Below are 14,176 nucleotides of genomic sequence, written 5' to 3'. Positions count from 1 at the left end.
ATGGCAATCTTAATTCCAAAAATTTTGATGATTTTATCTGGATATATATTTATTTTTGTTTATTGCTTTATCTCTTTGGTTACAAGTTTGCTTAATTTTTTAAGGTTTAGTTATAAATTTAAAGTGTACTTAGATAATATAGGCTAAATATTACTGTTATATTCAACAGCACTTTTGGTGTTTCTCACAAACATGCCGGATATTAAGATGCATAGTGGTTGAAAATCAGGAGGTACAAATAATAAAATCTTTCAAAATCATTGAAATAAAAAATAAAGTTTTGGAAGGAATTTCAAACAGGATTTAAGCAAACTTAAAGCTGATTATCTATGCAGAATGAATTATAGATGCTAAATTTATGATAATGCTGCTATTATTATTTATTTTTAAATGTATATTTGCTTTTCTATTGTCTAGAACAAGTATTTCATTGAACATCAAATGAAATAATAAACTCTTGAACTTATAAATCTTTTCTTAGGATTTAAAGCGGCCTTTTGATAAAGCATGGAAAGACTATGAAACTAAAATGTAAGCATTCAAAAGTATTTGAATTAAATCATCCTTTTTCAATTTAAAAAAAATATATATATTTTTAAAAAATGTTTTTGGTTTTTCAGAACAAAAATAGAAAAAGAGAAAAAACAGCAAGCTAAAGAAGCTGGTTTGATACGAACAGAGATATCACCTGCTGAGGTACTGTATATTTTTGTAAATTTGACTGTGGTTAGAATTATATCTTATACTATGTCTGTATGATAATTTTACAAAATGAAGAAATGGAAGAGAAAAAAGTAATATATTTTATTTAGTGAGCTGCTTAGAATAATGTTTTGGATTATATAGATTTTTTCTTTCTCTCAGTAATTTAATTATGATTTCAGATAGCTGAAGAAATGGAAAAAGAAAGAAAAATATTTCAGCTGCAAATGTGTGAAGTATGTTTCTTAGCCTGTTACATAATACTATAACGATTTTTTTTGTTATTGTTTTATGAATATTTTCTATAGCTATTTTATGTTAAGAATTTATATAAGTAGCAAGTTCTGCATCATTAATTTTCATTTTATTTATTTTCAGTACCTTATTAAAGTGAATGAAATTAAAACTAAAAAAGGTGCTGAATTACTTCAACATTTAGTTGAATATTATCATGCTCAGAATAAGTAAGTTACTTATGTAATTTTGATAGTGGTTCTTCTTTATATATAATTAAAACTTTTATTATCTTTGTATGTGTCCATTTTTTTACACTAATGAAATACTTGCCTCAAAGCATTTCTCTGAAATATTACGAAAAAAGTTTTTTTCCGATTTGCTAATAACTTTAGTCTATTAGACATATTATAATGAATACTGGTATATGATCATGTTACTTTCTGATAATATGCTGCATATATAATCTTTTGTTTATTATTGTACGTACAAGATCCTTTTATATAAACATGAATGTGCCCAAATTTTTCTAAATTAACATTTTTTCATATTCATTTTATGACTTTATCTACTATTCAGGAAAATATAAAGTGAAAGAATTATATTCCAAGTCTACTGCTTTTCTTCTTCTTTTTTTTTAGTTGCACTGTAATTTGTGAGATTAATGGATGATTAAAGTTGTAAAGTTTGGTGATGATCTTAATAATAAAAATTATAGAATCAGATGTTTGAAATTGAATTCCAGGAAAGATATGCAATGTATATGAGCTTTTAATATAAATTGAATTGTTTGGCGTAGAAATTCATCCCACAGGTGTGATGTGAAAGTTTTAATGTAAAGACATTAGCTGAAAGGGTATCCTCATCATGTGACCTGGTTCAGAATTACAAGTTCTCTCTAAAATTGCTTTGTATAGTTTCAAAATGAGATGTAAATCTGATAATTGGGTGGTTAAGGAATTTAATGTAGTCATTTGGTTGTTGTAAAATTTAAGAAAAGGCTTATAATATTTTGGCAAGATGTGTTAAAATTTATTTATAGAGTCAGTATAATTTTAAGTAATGGATTTTTAAAAGAGTCTGCTCTGAACTACTTAATTACGAGGGCAATTCAGAAACTAACCTCCGATTGGTCACAGTGCGGGTAGTGGGGGGAGTAGCGCGCCATCTGTGCATTCACACGCTCAGCAGGTCAGTCGGCATCAAGCCGTAGTCGAGTGAACATCGTACCTGCGCTAGTTTAGTTTTTGTCGCAGTTTGAAATGTGTGCTGCAATAGAAAATCCCGCCAAATGTGAAGTGTGTGCTGTTATAAGGTTTTTTACAGACAAAGGATACTCTGCAGCAGCTATTCATCGTGAGCTTTGTGCCTTGTACGGAACAAAAGTTATGAGTGAAGGAGTTGTCCGTGAATGGGTACGTTTATTTAAAAGTGGACGAGAAAACGTTCATGATGAAGAGAGGAGTGGTAGACCATCCTTGGTGACTGACGAACTCGTTCAGACAGTTGATGCAAAAGTTCGTGAAAATCGACGTTTCACAATGGCGGAGTTGTCTACTGATTTTCCACAGATTTCTAAGACTCTTTTGTACGAGATAGTGACAGCAAGATTGGGTTACCGTAAGTTCTGTGCACGATGGGTGCCCAAAATTCTTACCGACCACCACAAAAGTCAAAGAATGGCCTCTGCATTAGACTTTCTGTCGCGTTATGAGGACGAAGGAGAACCATTGTTAAACAGAATCGTGACCGGTGACGAAACCTGGATTAAGTACGTGAACCCTGAGACAAAAGAACAATCAAAGATGTGGGCACATTCAGATTCGCCTACCAAACCAAAAAAAGCCCGGCAAGATTTTTCTGCCAGAAAACTGATGGCAACGGTGTTTTGGGATGCCAAAGGGGTGTTGTTGGTTGAATTCATGGAACGTGGGACGACCATTAATCAAGACGTGTACTGTGAAACACTAAAAACATTACGACGGGCTATACAGAACAAACGCCGTGGTATGCTGACTTCCGGTATCGTTTTTTTGCACGATAACGCCCGTCCTCACTCTGCTCGCAGAACAACAGCCCTTCTTGAGTCCTTCAAGTGGGACGTTTTCAACCATCCACCTTACAGCCCAGATCTGGCGCCAAGCGATTATCACCTCTTCATGCGTATGAAGAAATGGCTCGGGTCCCAGCGGTTTGATGACGACGAAGAGCTCAAAGATGCGGTCACAGGCTGGCTCAAGGCACAAGCGGGTGATTTTTATGCAGAAGGAATTTCAAAGCTTGTGAAGAGATACGATAAGTGCCTCAATCGTTATGGAGACTATGTCGAAAAATAGTGCAAAGATGTAGTTGTAAGATGTATATATTAAAATATTTTTACTTAACTTGGTGTATTTTTTTCAATCAACCGGAGGTTAGTTTCTGAATTGCCCTCGTAGATTGTAATCTTTAATAAATCTTTTCTATTTTTCTACATTTACATTTTTTAAAAATTTGTGCTCATGCCTAAGCAAATTAATTCTGTCTTTTATTCAACTAGAATATCAGTAAATTATTTTAAATAATGTATCTAGTCATTTTTTGTCACTATATTATTTCCTTACAGCACTATAAATAAAATATGATTAAGAAAATTTAGCAATTTTTTAAAAATAAAAACTATTAATAACAATTGTACACTTAAGTTCAAATTAAAAAGTTCTAATAATAAATAAAAGTTCACTAATGTGTTCAAAGATTTTGAGAATGTTTTATTGCTTTTTTGAGTGCACTGTGCACCTGTAAAATTTTACTAAAATAAGGGTCTTAAAAAATAATCACTTGGGATGAAACATGGACATAAATTAAGGACATGCATAATGAGAAAAAATCGTGAAATAAACAATTTTTCTTCTGCTTTAACTTTAAATTAGGTAATAATAAATTTGGTTTATTGATAATATTTTAATATATTTAGTGGAAATTCAAGGGATAAATGAAAACATTCAATTTGGCTATCAGTTTGGATGAAGGATATTTGAATTGGCTAAATTCATCTGAAATACTTGAATGCTATAAAAAATAATTGATATTTAAATGTTAGTAATTGGTTTTTTTTTTTTTTTTTAAGTTATGATGAATGTCTTAAGAATGAAAGATGAAAGAAAGATGAAACTGATATTTAATCATTCAATCTGACTAAAATTGTGTCATTGTTATTATAGGATTATCTTTTTTATTAATATGATATTAAATATCTGTTTCGTTAATATTCAGTTGTTAAGTATATTTCCTCAGAATGATCAATAGTAAAAATGAAAATTTGCCTGCCATTATATCTATACTGCTTCAAAAACATTATAATGCAGTTTTTTTTATATATAAACTTTTCATTATTTTTCAGTTATTTTCAAGATGGTCTCAAAACAATAGAACATTTTAGTGGTTATATCAAAGAGTTAGCTACTAAATTGCAAAAAATCAGACAAAAACAAGATGAAGAAAGGAAAAAACTTGTTGATTTGAGGAATACTCTTCGAAATTCTCCTTCTCTTGACTCTCGAGAGGTAAATTTAGATTTTATTTATTTTTTGGAGGTGGTGTAGCTGAGAGGTATAGTTACCCTCTTTTTTTACTAAACTTAATGTTTGAATGCCATTATTTTCAGTTAAAAAAATTTTGTTTAAATTTACAAACTTTAAACTGCTTACATAAATTTGCAAAAGTCTTTTGTTTTTTTGTATTTCTACAAGTAATATATTATTTCTTGTTTAATATGAAAAGAACTAAAGCATTCTTAATGTTGTTTTTTTAAATTTGAAAGTGATGTTTTAATAAGAAATAGTTGTACTAATATTTCTTAAAGTGCTATTCATATATGTCATTTATATTGTTAATATGTATGAAATCATTCAAAATAGTTTTATTTTGAAGTGAAAAGAAATTTTTTGAAAGATAAATATATGAAAAAAGTAGATATATATATGAAAAATAATTTATTTAAAAAAATTTTAAGTGACTGGATTTTTATCTATTAAATGTTTTCATGAAGGCAAATTAGCTTTTATATTGTTAGGAGAAAAAAAAATTGTAAATGAAACAAAAAAAAATATTTGCTTATTTTACATGTTACATTTGGTTATCAGAATTATAAAAGTGACATTGCATGTCACATATAATAAAATGAGATAATTTATTTTAAACAATAATTTGATTTAAAGTCATTTTGTAAAATCCAGGCAAATATATGCGGTTAATGGTGTTATGATTTTTATTAATATTAATGGCATTATAATATAGTGCAAGTTTTTATAATGCATAAGGGAAGCTTTGTGATTAATGATATATATGCATTTAATATATATACACAATGTTGTAAGATATAAATTTTCATTTTTAGAGTTTAGTTCTGTATCCATCTGGTTATACACCTCACCAACCTTCAGGAAATGAGAATTTTGGATACACAAAAATTGGCAATCTCCTAAAAAAGTCAGATGGAAAAGTAAGGAAAGTGTGGCAGAAACGCAGATGTGAAATCAGGGATGGATTTCTGTACATTTCTCATTCAGATGTATGTATTCTTATTATTAAAACTTCTTCGAATTCTACTTTCTCATTTGACTAATTTTTATTAATTTATTTTTAGGAAAATAAACCCCCTACAAAACTAAATCTTCTTACAAGTCAAGTGAAGGTAAAAGTTTTTGTAGCTGTTTTAATCAATTTAATTCATCTTGATTTCTACATTTTTAAAACAAATTCTATGATATTTCTAAGTAATTTACTTTGAAATGCCATATCTTTTTTTATATGTAAAGAGATCATGTTTTTATAAATTAGTTTCTCAAATTAATTTTTCTTGCTTTTTTAAAATTTGTTTGGTAATCCTGAAGTATGAGATAATAAATACTTTAATATTACTGATATATATGTTTTAATATTCTTTTTATAGATATTTTAGAACTTTATATTAATCTGTAAAATTTAAATTAACTATAATAGTTGCATTATGGTATTTCTTTACTAACTGCCCCCATCCTATTTGGGTAGAGAGGATCTGGTATTGTTAAATAAGACTCTTGTGCTAATAAATGCCGGATACCTCACTTTTTTGCTAAAATCTTTTGCAATTACACTTGAATCACAATTGACATTAAATTTGTAAGTAATATTTCTGTAATGTATTTAAAATTTTTATTTATTAGATTAAAATTTTATTCATACAGAGTATTTATATCTGTACAGTATTCTAACTAGAAGATTGATTTTTTAATTTTGTTTTTAAGTTAACTTGAAAACAAAATTAACTAAGTAATGTCATTAAGTTCTTGAAAAATTAACAACATTAGTTAGAATTGCCTAGGAATAATAAGGATTTACATTTCGGTTTCATTTTCTTTAATAAAAAATATTATTTCATTTTTTTTTTTTTTAGAACTTGAACTCAAGATATGAATTTTTAGACATAAAACTATGTCATGTTTTTTCTTATTACTATTTCTTGCTATTCATTTGATTATTATTTATTTATTCTTTCTGTACTCTTATTTTTGTTAATACTATTCATAGGTTGTACAAGAAGAGAAAAAATGTTTTGATCTCATATCATGTAAGTGCAATGCTTTATTTTTCTGATATTTCATTCAAAATTCACACTTCATTTTATGCTATAAAAGTGCTAAATTCTTTTTTTTTTTTTTCATTATAATATTTTTTAAATTTTTAGATAACAGGACGTATCATTTTCAAGCTGAAGATGAAAATGAAATGGAAGTGTAAGTTTTTTCTGTTTTCTTCTAAAATTGTGATTCTATCCTTCTGAATGACAGTTTGTAGTAGTCAATTGATAATTCACAAATTATTTTATTATATTGTATTTCTGAAAAGATGCTTTAAACTTCTTTTTAAATAATTTCAGATGGATGTCTGTATTAGTAAATTGTAAAGAAGGTGCTCTTAGAAAAGCATTTGATGATTCTGGGCAGACAGGTTCCACTAAATTAAATCAAAGCTTAATGGAATTACAACAAGGTATTATTCGACAAGTGCAAAGGTTACCTGGAAATGATAGATGTTGTGATTGTAATTCCACCAAAGGTATGTATTGAATTAATTATGCGTTGAAGATCTTTTGGTTCTATAATAGTATCTTAATATATAAAAATGTAAAACTGTATAAAAAAACTAATAGAAAAAAGTATAATTACTTTAACATATTTTTATTTGTGCTGAATATAAATTATTTGCATTTTCTTTATTATGTGCCTTTATTTTAGATCCCACTTGGCTATCAACAAACTTTGGAATCTTGATGTGCATTGAATGTTCCGGGGTTCATAGAGATCTTGGTGTTCACATATCACGAATTCAGTCTTTGACATTAGATAATATTGGAACATCTCAGCTTTTGGTATTCAATTTAATTTTATAATTAATTTTTGACGTACATTTTTTCAGTTCTGTATAATTGAATTTAAATGTTCATATGGTTGATGTATTTTTTATTAATAGTTGACATTCTTTGATAGCTTGCAAGGGTTATGAGTAATGCTGGTTTTAATGATATTGTCGAAGCCACATTGAGTCAAGCCAGGAAACCTACACCACAAAGCTCCATGTTAGTGTCTTTTATTTTTTTAAATACTAATCATATATATTTTTTAAAAAATATAGTTTTCTTATTTGCTGAACAAAAGTCAAAATGCAGCAGTTTTGTTCAATATTGTAATTTTTTTTTTCCTTCCATAATGGTCCTTTTGGATACATTTTGACATGTGCCATTATAATGGAAAAATAATTTGTACCAATATTTAGGACTACTTACTATTGCTACCAAATATATGTTATAGTACCTCATTATTTTATGCCTACTCATCTTTTTAAATGCACTTTCTTATTTGTTTTCCAGTGAATTAAAAAGCAATCAAAATAAGATGTTATTCACACTGTTATTTATAAATCTTTACATTATTGTGCTTGCAATTTATTTTTTCATTTCTTTTTGAAAAATAGAGATTGTATGTCTTAGAGGTCATTGCATTGATTTCTAATTTAAAATCTTCCCATTTTTTATTATTATAACTAAGCTTCTTTTTTTTTATCATTTATTTCAGATACATTTTATTTTATATATTTTATCTGTATCATTACTTCCCTCCTTAAAATATAAGTTATTATTAAACATTCGGTGATTGTACTTTATTAGTCTAAATTTTGGTTTAATAAATTGCTAAGATATGTTAAAAATAAAGTTTTTTTCTATTAGATAAAATTTAATTAAATTCTTTAGTTAACTTCTCCAAATAAGCATGGACAATTAAAAGATTAACAAATGTGACAAAAGGCTTGCATGATAATGAAATTAATGTCGTTGGTTTTCTATTTATGAAGCATAATTATCAAATCATTAGCTTTATAGAAAAATATCAATATATTTTTAAAAGTATGTATTACATATTAAAAAATGAAATTCATTTTATTCTTATTCAATTTGTGGGAACTTTAACTTTATTTTCATAAATAAATAGCAATATTTTTTTTAGGGAGGAACGTTATGAATTTATTAGAGGAAAATACGTCGATCGAAAATTTGCAATAAGGACATGTTCAGATGAAAATGATTTAATAAATGACTTAGAGAATGCAGTTACTTCAAAAAATGTCTACCAATTACTCCAGGCATTTGTGGAAGGTGTTGATTTAACTAGTGTTCTACCAAATAGTGTAAGTGTTATTTCTTTGGATTTTTCTGAGTAATAAACCAAATGATTATTCGAATTCAGTAGTATTAAATTTATTCCTCGCTATTTTCAAATTAATGTTGTTAGTTTCTTGCTGTAAATATAATATTTAGTTTTTTATTATATAAAATTATATGTTTATTAAAATTGATTTTAATATAGGCAATAGGTGAAACAAGCTTACATGTTGCTGTTTCACAGGAGGATGGTACTTCCTTACACATTGTAGATTTCCTAGTTCAAAATAGGTAAGCCTTATATTGAATCATTAATAATCATGAAGAAAAATCTGCGCAGTCATAAATATAAATGATAAAAAAAATCTGATTGCATCATTGAATAATAGAGTTAAAAGCATTTGTACAGATAATTTGAATCAGTAATGTTCATAATTTATATTATACAAATGCATTTATTTCTGTTGTTCACAGATTTACAGTGTAGTGTAATTAATCATTTGAATTTTTTTTTTTTTTTTTTTTTTTTTTGAAAAATTATGTTTGAAAAAAAGAATTTGCCTAGTTTATAGAATCTGTCCAATATTATTCTTTCATTAAAAATTTTTTTTTAGAAAAATTAATCCCATATAATTTTCTAACCTTTTTACTTTTTGTAATGAATTATTTTTATTGTATCTTTTGGAATATCTAATATTGAATAAGAGCATTAGCAGAATTAATTGTATACTGCTCAGCATTCCTGTAAGTATATTGTTATAAAAAATTCGGAGGCATATAATTTCCCAAAGAATTACTTAATTCACAGAAATGATGTTTGAATTCAAATTTTATATTTAACTTTTTTCAAGTAAGCATTTGCAATCAGTAGGATGGTTTATTTCTTATTCTTGAAATGTGGCTAAGTTGATTAATCCATACATTGAATCTTGTTCTGAAGTGAATTATGATGTGCATGTGCTGCTTTCCTCTGGGTGGGAAATTCTCTTTCCTTTAGTATTTTGAAATCACTATTTACAGTAACAGTGAGTAAAATTGGCACAATATGATTGTTATCAAACTTTTTCTTTTATTGTATTGTAATTTCTATAAAATTTAATTTTTTTTATATAACTGTTGACATAACCTTTGACATAGAGACCAAAATTTGAAAGATCACGAATATTTCCCTTCTAAATGAATTTTTTTTTATTGCTATAAAAATGTTTGTTTTCTTTTTATGTTATATTTGATGATATTTTTATTATTTTGGTTTTTTTCTTGTTCCATTTCTGTTTTTATTCTGGTGCTATCACAATTTTTATCTTAAAATAAATTGACATGTGTATAAAAACTCCATTTCAACCCAGAATATATATCTAATATTTTTTTAGCTTGTAATATGTCCAGTAAGCATGAAAAAATGGTTGATTCTCTTATTTCTTTTCTTACCTATTATTAATTCTTGTAAATTTATGGCATTGTTTGCATATGCCTGCCTTAATTATTCAAAAAGGGTTAAAATAACTCCACTATGCCTCTTTCTGTATTCTCTGGCATTTTTAACTTTGTAAAGACTTGCTGAATTTACTTTCTTTTAGTTTGCAAAGTGTGTCTAAAGTTTAAAAAATAATCAGTATGAAAGATTTATTTCAATTTTAAATTCTGCAAAATACAATGCTTGGAATTGAAATCTTCTAAACCTTTTAAAACATTAGTGCTCATTTTAATATTATGTATTATTTTTACTTGATAAGTCTATGCATTAATCTTATTTCTATATTATAATTCTATATTATATTTCTATATTATAATTCTATTATATTCTATTGGAAATTGTTTGTGTGTTTTATTGTCTTAACAAAGTTTTCTACAAACTGAAAGCTAGATTTATTTTTCTTAATTTATTCTTATTATTTATTTGATGAGCATCATGACTGGAAATTTAATGAAGACATGATGATTTAATCTGAAATTATAGCTCAAGCCTAGATAAACAAACCAAAGATGGAAGCACAGCACTTCACATTTGTGCTCAAAGAAATCAGTCTGAGTGTATGAAATTACTGCTTCGTAGTGGTGCTAATCCTCAAATTGAAAATCGTGAAGGGAAAACTCCATTAGATATTGCCAAAGAAAAAGATTTTCATACTTGTGTGGAGCTGGTAAGTTTAGTTATTTTAAAAATATATGTATATATTCTATTGTGTAGTTAAGAATTATATTACTTTTTCTCCAAAAAATGCGAATTGATCTTGAATAAATTTTTATTCTAAAAGATTGCATTAAGATTTCTTTTCATGGGAGTGTTTATTTTGTCAAGCACAATTTACTTTTAGTTCGTAAAGACTCGTGGTTTCTCATTGAAAGAAACTCTGCACTATTTATTTTGATTATTTGAATTTGTCCTATGATATTTCTATAATGCCCATATAAGGGCAAATGCTTGAATAGCAGCTATGTGAACAACCAAGTGCTTTTGTTCTTTTGTCAAAGATCCATTCATTGAAGATGCTTTCAACTTAGGAAATACATATTTCCGACCTGATTTATACTGATTTATCTTTTAGCATCCTTATCATCACCTGTTGTGTGGAGTTTATTACTCTGGTTGCTGTTCTCTTCTGATTATATAAGATCTTTTTGCAGAAAGCTGTAAAATTCTTGTCCTTTTTCTTTCCATTTTTTCCCCCTGTCTCAAAATATTAATTTTTATATTACTGATCAATGTAAATTATTGTCAACTTCAAAATGCACAACCACTTGCTAAGCAATTTAAATGCTATGCCTGTATCAGCCCAGAGGTTAAGAACTCTATGGTTCGTCTCCCAAATTGGTAGATCAGCAAGATTCTTTCCCGAGGGGGCTTTCACAATTCCTTTCTTGTACTTTGTGGAATAGTTTCTTGTTGCATTTGTCTAATTTAAGAATTAACATATTATTTCTTTTCATTCTGTTGAACGGTGAATTAGTTGTAGATATCTGTTATTTAATTAATGTGTATAAACATTATATTTGCACTTTAATTGGTCATCTGAAACTGATTATTGCCCTTATATAGCTGATGTTATTAAGACTTACAGTGGGATTTGTTAACATCCAGTGCAGAATCTTACTGATAAATTTGTAAAGATTGTTCATAATACGCTGCTTCTTAAATATTTTGATATTTTTGTTAAAGTTAATTTGTTATAATCACCTGTCCGAAATTGACATTGGAGATTGAAACATGGTCGAAATTGATTCCTAAAGCAATATCTCAAGAGTTTGGTGTAATTGAAATTCTCTGTGCTTTTTTTACAATCAACCATTCTTACAAAAATAGATTACTAAATTTTATGAAACCTAAAAGTTTTTTTATGTTTAATAGCAAAAGGTAGTAAACATACTTGTGGCCCATGCAAAATTTGAACCAAAGACTAAAAACCTCGACTGTTTTGGTTCCAAGTTAAAAGATTGTTATTTTTAATTTATTTATCTCATGTCATTTTTTGCAGTTCAAACAAGATCATTTTGATGGGAATATAATATTTTATAATGTATATCATGCTATTTAATGGTTTCTGTTAAATAAGAAATGGATTCTGTCAGATGTATTGACTTCAGATATTATCTGACTATTTAATGTCTTAAGTTTTCATATGTTATTGGTAATGTTTAATGAAAAAAATATTGTTTCTCTTTCCCTTTCATTATTATGTAAGCCATTTGTAAGACTTTTTTTAGGGATGTTGTATTGTTATCTTAAAGAAAAAGGCTTATTTTTCCAATAATTTTTATTTTTAATTTCTTTATTTTAAAATGTAAAGGTATCATTAATTAAATGTACTGAGTTCTTTATTTAACTATTTAATTTAATTCAATTAAGGGGGGTCCCCCTTAAGGATCTCTCTCTTCTCTCTCTCTCATACCTCTAAAAGTTTGTAATCTGAAATTTACTATTGTTTCTTGATTTCTGAAAATGAAATGGGGAATTTCATATATTTTTAGATTTTATTCATTATTCCTAACTTTAACAATTGTTTTTAAATAAATTAATTTTAGCACAAAAACTTTAAATAAGTATATAATTTTCTGTTATATTTGGTAAATGAGCTAAATAAAAAAAAAAAAAAACAATCTGTAATACTTAAAAAAAAATTCATCTCAAATTGTTTTCTTTTGTAATTTCTTTTAAAATTTTATAATATTAATAAAAGTCATCTTTTTTTTCTATCACTGTTCGTAATAATTAACCTTATCGACTATTGTTTTTGCAAACTGACCTTTAAATTACTGCTTTAATAAAGTATGTTTCTTAAGTTTATTATATGTTCAGAAATTAATTTTAAATTACAGGTGCTCAAAAGTTGGAGGGGGATCTTTATTTATATTCATTTAAAAATGTAAAATTTTTGTCATTTATAGTTAGAGCATGCTGTGCAAAATAAGAAAACTATGTTTGAAAATGTAAATATTGATTGGGGCCTGTCTCAAGAAGATGGTTCTACAGATTTCAGTGATGAAGATGGGGAAGATAATAAGGTAATTTTTTTAACTTTGTCAGACCAAAATGATTGAAGGTAAATTAATTTATTTAGTCAGTTTCGTGTGATGGTATATAATTATGTTCTGATTAAATAATAATTGAAAAATGACTCTCAAATTAAACATATTTTAAAGTCATGATAAATGTTCTTCCATTTTAAAATAGAATTTTAACAGATATTTTACTAATCATTTATATGTATTGCTCTTTATATGTTCTCTCAAATTGTTTCATAATTATATATATATATATATATATATATATATATATATATATATATATATATATATATATATAATATATATATATATATATAGAAAGTAGTATCTGGTATTCTTGTACATTTTTAAAGCATCTCTTAGTTTGCTGCTGTTAATTAGTTAATGTCTGGAACTGGTGATTTTCGTGCCTCAGGTACCGTTCCAACACTATTTATTTTTTTATTTTTTTTGTTATGTAGAATGCATACCAGTAAAAAAAAGTTAGTGTTCCCATTTGAAAATTTTGAAATCTTGTCACTGTAATCCTAATTGTTAGAATTTAACTGTCGTTTTTCATATGATTCTGGAGCACATACCTCTAGCCAGAAAATTCCACAGGGTGCGTAGTGTCATGAAAAGTGCTTAATTTTTCTTGAGAAGTGCGAAGGCAGCATTTCATTCGTTTCGTTCCCTCACATGTTGAGTATGATAATCCGAAAGCATAGTCGTGAAGGCTTGTTTATGAGATATATCAAGAAACAAAACCAAGAAAAGGGAAGAATTCGGAAAAATAATCCAGATTTTTTCTTCAACAATGTGCATTGTCGTTTATTGAAATAATGGAATAGTTATCCAGAAGGGGCAGTATGAAATATATATTGTGCCATACTTTTTGCAGCTTGAAAAACATTTGAAAAATTATTATTATTATTTTTTTAATTTCACAAACACTAAACAAATTTTTAACGTTTGAGATATTGAAGAATTTATTTAAGTTATGCCAGGTACCTTTTGCATGTTGTTAAGACAAATACTCGAATTGGTTCTGTCGACAGAAAATAAAAATACAGCAAG

General features: G+C 27.0%; 1 protein-coding gene across 3 annotated transcripts in view; it reads left to right on the top strand.

Annotated features, from left to right (window-relative positions):
- LOC129983822 (arfGAP with SH3 domain, ANK repeat and PH domain-containing protein-like) overlaps window positions 1-14,176 on the top strand; it is a 61,305-nt gene that overhangs the window by 21,855 nt on the left and 25,274 nt on the right. For all 3 annotated transcript variants that reach the window (XM_056093470.1, XM_056093471.1, XM_056093469.1), the window contains 16 exons: window positions 482-531; window positions 621-696; window positions 885-938; window positions 1,081-1,166; window positions 4,319-4,481; window positions 5,315-5,488; window positions 5,564-5,611; window positions 6,487-6,526; window positions 6,644-6,692; window positions 6,836-7,014; window positions 7,194-7,327; window positions 7,446-7,534; window positions 8,460-8,640; window positions 8,820-8,905; window positions 10,575-10,758; window positions 13,001-13,117. In XM_056093470.1, coding sequence (XP_055949445.1) covers window positions 482-531; window positions 621-696; window positions 885-938; window positions 1,081-1,166; window positions 4,319-4,481; window positions 5,315-5,488; window positions 5,564-5,611; window positions 6,487-6,526; window positions 6,644-6,692; window positions 6,836-7,014; window positions 7,194-7,327; window positions 7,446-7,534; window positions 8,460-8,640; window positions 8,820-8,905; window positions 10,575-10,758; window positions 13,001-13,117 — 1,710 coding nt within the window. The remainder of the gene's footprint in view (window positions 1-481; window positions 532-620; window positions 697-884; window positions 939-1,080; window positions 1,167-4,318; window positions 4,482-5,314; window positions 5,489-5,563; window positions 5,612-6,486; window positions 6,527-6,643; window positions 6,693-6,835; window positions 7,015-7,193; window positions 7,328-7,445; window positions 7,535-8,459; window positions 8,641-8,819; window positions 8,906-10,574; window positions 10,759-13,000; window positions 13,118-14,176) is intronic.

The sequence above is a fragment of the Argiope bruennichi genome, chromosome 9 (assembly GCF_947563725.1).
Source record: "Argiope bruennichi chromosome 9, qqArgBrue1.1, whole genome shotgun sequence".
Classification (NCBI taxonomy): Eukaryota; Metazoa; Arthropoda; class Arachnida; order Araneae; family Araneidae; genus Argiope; species Argiope bruennichi.
The sequence above is the reverse complement of the archived record's forward strand: the minus strand, read 5'-3'. Positions and strand labels throughout refer to the sequence as shown.